Here is a 7,345-nt window from a genome sequence, read left to right on the forward strand (position 1 = left end):
CAGCCCCCTCCCAATTTTTGGCAGCACTGCACACCCTCCCACTGAGATGAGGAAGACACAATGCTGGTTCTCCATGGCGGGAATCCCCTGCCCCATGAGCCCAGCAAGATATTCAGCAATCGAAACTTTGTTTTGTAGATTTTTGTGGCTTATGAAAACCGTAATTGTGGATTCCAGGAAATTTATTCTCAAGGTTGGATTGAGACATTGGGCCAGGTTTTCTTCGACACGTTGACTACCCTGGTGGAGGCAGAAGCAAGGCGGGAAACAGGACTGTCCCGAAGGTGCTGTGGTTGGGGAAGGCGGGGGAGGGGGGAAAACCGCCCCTGCCGAAGCCAGGCGCTTTTTCCAGCGCGCAGGGCCTGCCTACACCACCGCTGCTGGAGCTCCCACACCCTGCGCAGGTGTGTGTGTTTGGGGTGGGGGCTCTCTTGACAGGTAACCCCGACAAACGTCCTATGAATGGAAGACAAGGAGACTGAGGCCTGAAGGTGACGAAAATGGCTCAAGGTCACGCCGCTTGTATTGGCGGAGCTCAGCGATGAGTGACTCAAGCCCTTTTTGGGAGAGCAACAGGAGCAAACGGGTTGCGACAGCCGCGGCTCCCCCGCCGCCCCAGCAGGCGCGTGCGCTGGACGACACCCCTCCCCCCTACCTCTTCCCCCCAAGGACACCGCCCAGCCCAGCCATACATCCCCAGTGGGGCTGGGCTTCGGTCCGCCCCCACTTTGTGCGGGCAGGGCGGGCTTCTTCGAAATCTCGCGATTTCGACGCTATGGTTACGCGTACTCTGCAGTCGCGTGGGCAAAATGGCATGGTAAGAGGCGGGGACAACGAGGGACCCTCCTTAAAACCTCCGCGGAGCGGGGAGAGAGTCTCCTTCTGCAGGGTGCAGAGGGTGGGCCGCGCCGTGCTTAACTGTCGTAAAAGGGGGCGGGACGCACCGCGTTCGAACGGACGTAAAATGGGCGGGACGCGCCACACTAGGAACTGACGCAGAGGGGGCGTGCGTTGCTCTAGCCGGCTGCTGGCTGGGCTCCGGCGCCATGGAGCGCTACACGGGCGCTTTCGAGGAGGCGGTAGATGGGGCCCGGCAGCAGGAGCGGCACTACCAGCTGCTGTCCGCGCTGCAGAGCCTAGTGAAAGAGCTGCCTAGGTGCGCGGCCGCGGAGCGGAACGGGCGGCTGAAGTGGCCCTGGGTCCGGCCCGCGCTCACCTCGCCCCTCTGCCCGCAGCTCCTTCCAGCAGCGCCTGTCCTACACCACGCTCAGCGACCTGGCCCTGGCGCTTCTCGACGGCACCGTGTTCGAGATCGTGCAGGGGCTGCTGGAGATCCAGCACCTCACAGAGAAGAGCCTGTACAACCAGCGCCTGCGGCTGCAGAATGAACACCGAGGTGCGCGGGGGCGGCGGGACGACGCACGCTTCTCCGGGAGTTTAGCTCTCGGTCTCTGTGCAGGCCGAGCCCTGCCCTGGGTGTCGCTCAGATGAAGTCCCTAAAATTGACCAGGTCAAGGGCTTGGAGACTGCTAGCGTCTTTTGGCGACAAAGGGATCAAAGCAGTTTAATTTTTTCAGTTGCACGGCCCCTTGTTAGCATAATATCCAGACACTCCCTGCCCGGACTTGCCAGTGTCTCCACCCTCCTCCAAGCAGGATGACCCAAGGCCTCCCTGCCTGGTCAGTCCATCGACAGATCCCGGTAGTGTTGGTCAGCGTTAGTCATTGACCGCCCCCAGTGATGTCCCGAAGTGTTGACAGCTCCGCCGTGCCCTTTAGGGTCATTTTCCCCTCCGGCAGCGCAGAGGGCCACTCCACCACCTGCACATTGGGTTCCCCTGCACTATGCCCTGTGGCACCCTTGGGACCCGAAAACTTCCTCGCTTGAGCCACACCCTCAGCCTCAGCTAAAGCTTTATGAGCCTTGGCCCCTCCCAGGCATCCCCACTCAGAGGTCTCCCAGAGCCCCTTACTGCAAGGTATGCTGGGCAGCTCTCCCTGCCCCATCAGTTTCCCACCTTTGTTATTTTGTTTTTACCCAACTTATTTATATATAAAAAAAGGTTAAAACATTCAGTAAAGTTGAAAGAATAGCGTAATGTATACCCATATTCTCTCCAGCTAGATTCAGTAACATTTTGCCAAAGCCTTAATACCGCCAAATATATGCAACACCATAGGGCTTCACCGTGAGTCTTCAGCATTCCTCTAGACTGGGATTTTCAAAAGCGCAGCGTTGTTATTTGTGGCTGAACAAGTCTTAATGGTAAGACGGTGTCTTGTGCATTGCAAGCTGTTTAGCAGCATCCCTGGCTTCTACCCACTAGATGACAGTGGCACATCCCGCGCGCCCCCCCCCCCCGCAGTGACAATCAGAAATGTCTTCAGACATCCTTGGGGATCAACCTTGGCCCAGGATTGAGAACCAGTGCTCTAGATCAAGAACACTCGCCAATGTGAGCATGGTGGACAGTGTCCTGAAAACTTAAATCATTCCAGGGTGTCTTCTGATCTTCAGTCCGCAATCATATTATCCAACTTGTCGTAAACTGTCGCTTTGTGAGGCCAGTGTAGGTTTATGCATCGCAGTTGGTTACTTTGGTCTCTGCTTCTGGAACAGTCACATTTACTATGGGACTTTTTGAAGAGTCTGGGGCATTCTGCCTGTAGAATGTCCCCATTCTGGATCTGTCAGACTGCTTCCTCATGCTGTCATTTAACCATTTCTACAGGCTCTGTGTTTCCTGTCAGCTGGACAGCAGGTCCAGGCATGATGATAGGCAGCTTCCACGTTTGTGGCAAAAACTAGTGTTTCTTTCAGGAGTGGACATTGGGTTTTGTTGAATCCCTTTTTCTGCATGATCACGTGGCTTTTGGTTAACTATGGTGAATAACTCATTTTTTTAATTCCTGGGATAAACTGCATTCCTGGGATAAATCCCATTTGGTAGGATGTATTACCCTTTTTATTATATTGTATTTGATTTGCTAAAATCTTGTTAAGAATTTTTGCCTCTGTGTTCATAATGGACATTGATCTGTAGTTTCTTATAATGTCTTTGGATGGGGTAATAAGGTAAAGCTGGCTTCATAGAGTGAGTTGGGGGAAGTATTCTCTTCTGTTTTCTAGAAGAATTTTTATAGAATTGGTATTACCTTTTCCCTGCTGTTGGAGCGGTTGTCTTTGTAAACATCTCTATTGAGGTGTAGCATGCATATACAGTCACAAATCCAAAGTATATAGCTCATTATTCTTTGTAATGCTCAAATTATGCCACGTTTGGTCAGTGGCAGAGCTCTTGGGCTGGCTCCTCCGTCCTTTTGATGTGTCCCCATCATTCTCGGAGCACTTCCTTGCTTTCTGGTGCAGGAAGGTGTTTAGGCTCATCTTTTCTTGTTCTTTCCCTGCCTCCTCCCCTCCAGCTTCTCCAGCAGCCTCCCGTCAGGATGCACCTTCCCCTTCGGCCGCCATAAAGCTTTCCCACTTCTCCTGCCTGTGCTTGAGTCTCTGCCAAATGCAGGCAGTGGTGGTCACTTACTATCTTGCTGTCAGTAAGTAGATCTTGTAGATCTTGTGGCGTGATCTGTTTATCACCACAGAGGTTACTAGTTCAGGGAGTCAGTAAGGCACTCAGAATGATAAAAGTAGGGGGTGGGCAGCAATCTCTTCACAGAATCCTGGTTCCTTTTAATGGGGAGTTTTTGATAACCCTCTAGACACTTTGCTACTTGTCCTTTGGAAGTTTCGGGCAGGTTTTAATACCACCAGCAGTGGGTAAGCACCCTGTGACTTTCTGCTTTTCCTTCCCTCTGACTCAGCAGGTGGTGGTGATTGGCTGCCGTTGTTTTCCTTGGTCACGGCTAAAGCCAGTCCCCTCCCACCTGGGCAGTGGGCACAGCTCCCTTCTCACCTGTGGTTGCTCACCCAGTGCACTTTGGGAGTTGTCCTGGGATTTGCAGCAATGTTTCATAAACGGAGCAAAGGAGATGACATATCCCTGCATTTATCTGTTTCCTCCCATCCTGCCTCCACGGGGTATAAACATTAACCTGGGAGCATCTCCTTGTCCCTGTGTTTATGGAGGTGTCTTTAAGTGTGGCTCTTGGTTTCAAACTCATTTAATGTGATAAATGCTTGTTGAGGTGTGCACAGAATGCCAAGAAACAGGAGATTGGGAAGGTTCTGGGCACAGGAGGTGCCAAACTACTGGCTAAGAGGTGTCTGCTTAAGACATAATGTTGGGTTTGTGTTTCCTTATGGCCAGGGACCACTCCTTATAGGGGAGATCTGGCCACTTGACATTGGTCTAGGATTTGGGCTGTGTAGTTTGAGTGGAAACCACTTTGTTTTGCTTTTGGGTTTTGGGTTTTTTCTTGTTTTGTTTTGTTTTTTTGAGAGAGAAAGAGTGGTGGGCAGGGGAGGGGAAGGGCAGAGGGAGAGGAGATAGAATCTTAAGCAGGCTCATGCCCAGTGTGGAGCCTGATGTGGGGCTCGAACTGACAACCCCGAGATCATGATCTGAGCCAAAATCAAGAGTTGGACACTTAACTGACTGAGCCACCCAGGCGGCCTTGGGCTGTGTAGTTTTGAGTATTCTGTTTTGTAATCAGTTTCTTTCCATTCCATGCATGGTACCTTTGTCCTCTGTCCAGTCCTATCACAGTGGACAATTTTGCTTCTGTTTATGGTATGATTTAATGGCAACTGTGAGAGCTTTCTCAGTGGCCATTGTGAGCCCCACTCCAAGCAGCACAGACTCCCCAGCACAGGGCCTCTAATGGCTTACCTCATCCTTGGGCCTCCCAGGGTTTGTACCCACCTTACCCGCTCTGGGAGCTGTGGATGGGGTGGGGCAGCTCTGCCCACCCTGAAGGGCAGCACTGAGGGAATGACACCACCACGCCACCATGGGCAGAGGCCATGCCATGCTTGGGCACAATGACTCCTCTCCTCTCCTTCCTTTTCCAGACTTTGCCTGGATGGTCTCACAGTGGACCCTCAGGTGGACATCTCCGTGAACGTCCCATGGGTGATGGGCAGCTCACACCTAGGACTGCTGGCCTGTGGCCATCTGAGCCCAGAAGCCTCTGGACTAGTCTCCCACTCCTTTTGGTCTTGTGAGCACTGGCTATAGCTCTGGCCAGCCTGCCCTGTCTCACCCTCCTCAGTTGCCTTGCACCCTCCAGAGTCCCCTGGATCCTCACTGCTAGAGAAAGGCCCTGCCCTGGGTGAGGGCAAGACTGAGTGGGCTAGGGGACTAGGCGTCCCCCAGAACTCCACCCAGCTTGTAGTGCAGGGTTTCACCTCTGCACCTTGGCCTGGCTGCCCCATGGTGGGACAGCCAGGGTAGGTGCTGAGGCAAGAAGTGTGTCCTGCCCCCCTCCATCTCGCCCCCCACCACCTGCTGGACTTCTCTGGTCTCATCTCCTCCTAGTGCTCAGGCAGGCGCTGCGACAGAAGCACCAGGAAGCCCAGCAGGCCTGCCGGCCTCACAACTTGCCCGTGCTCCAGGCAGCTCAGCAGCGTGAGCTGGAGGTAGGGGTGTGAGCTGGGTGGGTATCACCTGGGCTGTGGTGAAGAGGGCTCAGGGCGGTTTGGGAGCCCCTGGCTGCTCTGGGCCTCAACTTGCGTGGGCCGTTGGAGGCCTGATGAGTCCCCAAATGTGACTCTTCACTATGGGGTTTGGGATGTGGCAGGACCGGGTAGAGAGTGTGATCCCCCTGCTTCCCAAGACCATAGCTCTTCAAGGGCTGGGCCTGTTCAGGGCAATGGTGGGGTGGTGGGCCAGCCAGCAGAAGCCCAGTCTGCTTCCAGGTTGCTCCAGGACAACCAGGAGACCCATATGTAACCAGGAAGCCATGGGTGGTGGGGGTGCATGGGAAGGCTTATGCAGGGTCCCAAGCAGCCTAGAGCCAGGGTTCACAGGGAAGAGGTGCCGAGCTGGGATCGGCAGGCAGCCCCAGTGGGGAGGGAACATATACAAAGGCCCAGAGACATTTGGCAACTTGATAGTAAGCAGAAGTGGACCTGGCATCTGGCCAGCTCATGGTGGTCCCGAGCAGTCCTTGCTGGGCAAGGCCTGGCACAGCAAAGGGAGGACACCTGGCCAGGGGTCCTGGAAGGGAGAGCATTCCGGGTAGGGCAGCCGAGCCCTTCTGTAGGGTTCAGTGTGGCCGAGAAGGGAGCAACCTGGGGGCAGTAAGGGCACCATCAGTGGTCTTGGAGCCACTGGGAATGGGGAGCAGGCTGGAGGAAATGGCAGGCCACCAGTGTGTGTGTGAGGCAGCGTGTGATGGGCAGGGGGCTGAGCCCCTGAGCCGCCCTCACCATGCAGGCAGTGGAGCACCGGATCCGGGAGGAGCAGCGGGCAATGGACCAGAAGATTGTCCTAGAGCTGGACCGGAAGGTAGCCGACCAGCAGAGCACACTGGAGAAGGCTGGGGTTGCTGGCTTCTATGTGACCACCAACCCACAGGTCAGTGCCTCAGGCAGGCCTGCCCTGGCATAGCCCAGGGGATGCTGGTTCCCAAAGGCCCAGTTCCGTCTGGGGTTTTATCACTCGTCCCTGGGGAGCCAGGCCCAGAGTGTGTTGGGGGAGGGGAGGAGGGAAGAATTAGTAAGGCAGGTCCCACTGCCTCTGCCCACAGGAAGGCAAGCCAACTGGCTGTGGGAGCATTGTCCACCTTCCCCAGGCCCTGCTGCTCACAAGGCCCTGTGCCCCAAGCCAGGGCAACTGCAGGCCCTGTTGCAGGTGACGTCCCTGCTTCTGTCCCTTTCTAGCAAGCTGTGGCCAGGAGTCCCTGGAAGTCAGTCCCATGGGTTCACTGCCTGGCACTCTGTAGGCCCCGATATCTGCCTCTGGGCCCGTGGGAAAGGGGGCTTTTGCCAGGAGAGGAGAGACCAGGTGTCATTCTGGTCTCACAGCAGCCCTTCTGCACCCCAGGAGCTGACGCTGCAGATGAACCTGTTGGAGCTCATCAGGAAGCTGCAGCAGAGGGGCCGCCAGGCGGGGAAGACAGCCTTGTGACCAGGTGGGGTCTCTGCCAGTTACCTGCTGCCCGTCATGGCTGAGAAGACAGCCCTGTTCCTGTCACCACAGGCAGCAGAAAGCTGAGTGGAACTTGTCTTCCCAGCACCTGGCCACCACCTTCCCAGTTGCCTGCAGGAGGGGTTGACCCTCAGGAGAGACCAGGTGGACCCTGGCTGCACCTGCCACCCACCTTTGTCTGATTTTTTTTTTTTTTTTGGTCCAAAGCTAGGATGGTGCGGGAAAGGGACGAGTGGGTCCGTTCTGCTGGCTGGCTGCCGCAGAGTCGGGAGAGTGGGGCTGGAGGTCCTAGCACCT

The 7,345-nt window shown here is 55.4% G+C and overlaps 1 protein-coding gene across 2 annotated transcripts; it reads left to right on the forward strand.

Moving 5' to 3' along the window:
- The first annotated feature begins 996 nt into the window (after positions 1-996).
- DGCR6L (DiGeorge syndrome critical region gene 6 like) lies at positions 997-7,180 on the forward strand. 2 transcript variants are annotated; one of them, XM_028094785.2, is made up of 5 exons: positions 997-1,156; positions 1,236-1,396; positions 5,435-5,535; positions 6,335-6,475; positions 6,925-7,180. In XM_028094785.2, exons 1-5 carry the CDS (start codon positions 1,047-1,049, stop codon positions 7,069-7,071), a joined length of 660 nt encoding a protein of 219 aa, XP_027950586.1. In that variant the 5' UTR covers positions 997-1,046; the 3' UTR covers positions 7,072-7,180. The 2 variants fall into 2 exon arrangements, with proteins under 2 accessions (XP_027950586.1, XP_027950587.1); XM_028094786.2 differs by having other exon boundaries at positions 6,944-7,180.
- Positions 7,181-7,345: the final 165 nt, after the last annotated feature.

Source organism: Eumetopias jubatus, unplaced genomic scaffold, assembly GCF_037043125.1.
Source record: "Eumetopias jubatus isolate StellerSeaLion01/CBP00866 unplaced genomic scaffold, mEumJub1_p1.0 scaffold_16, whole genome shotgun sequence".
Lineage (NCBI taxonomy): Eukaryota > Metazoa > Chordata > Mammalia > Carnivora > Otariidae > Eumetopias > Eumetopias jubatus.

Excerpts from the sequence above, each read along its gene's own strand:
- DGCR6L (XM_028094785.2), top strand. The coding sequence starts at position 1,047 with ATGGAGCGCTACACGGGCGCTTTCGAGGAGGCGGTAGATGGGGCCCGG. Across the intron at positions 5,536-6,334 it reads CTCAGCAGCGTGAGCTGGAG|GCAGTGGAGCACCGGATCCG; the intron begins GTAGGGGTGTGA and ends CTCACCATGCAG. Across the intron at positions 6,476-6,924 it reads ATGTGACCACCAACCCACAG|CAGCCCTTCTGCACCCCAGG; the intron begins GTCAGTGCCTCA and ends CTGGTCTCACAG.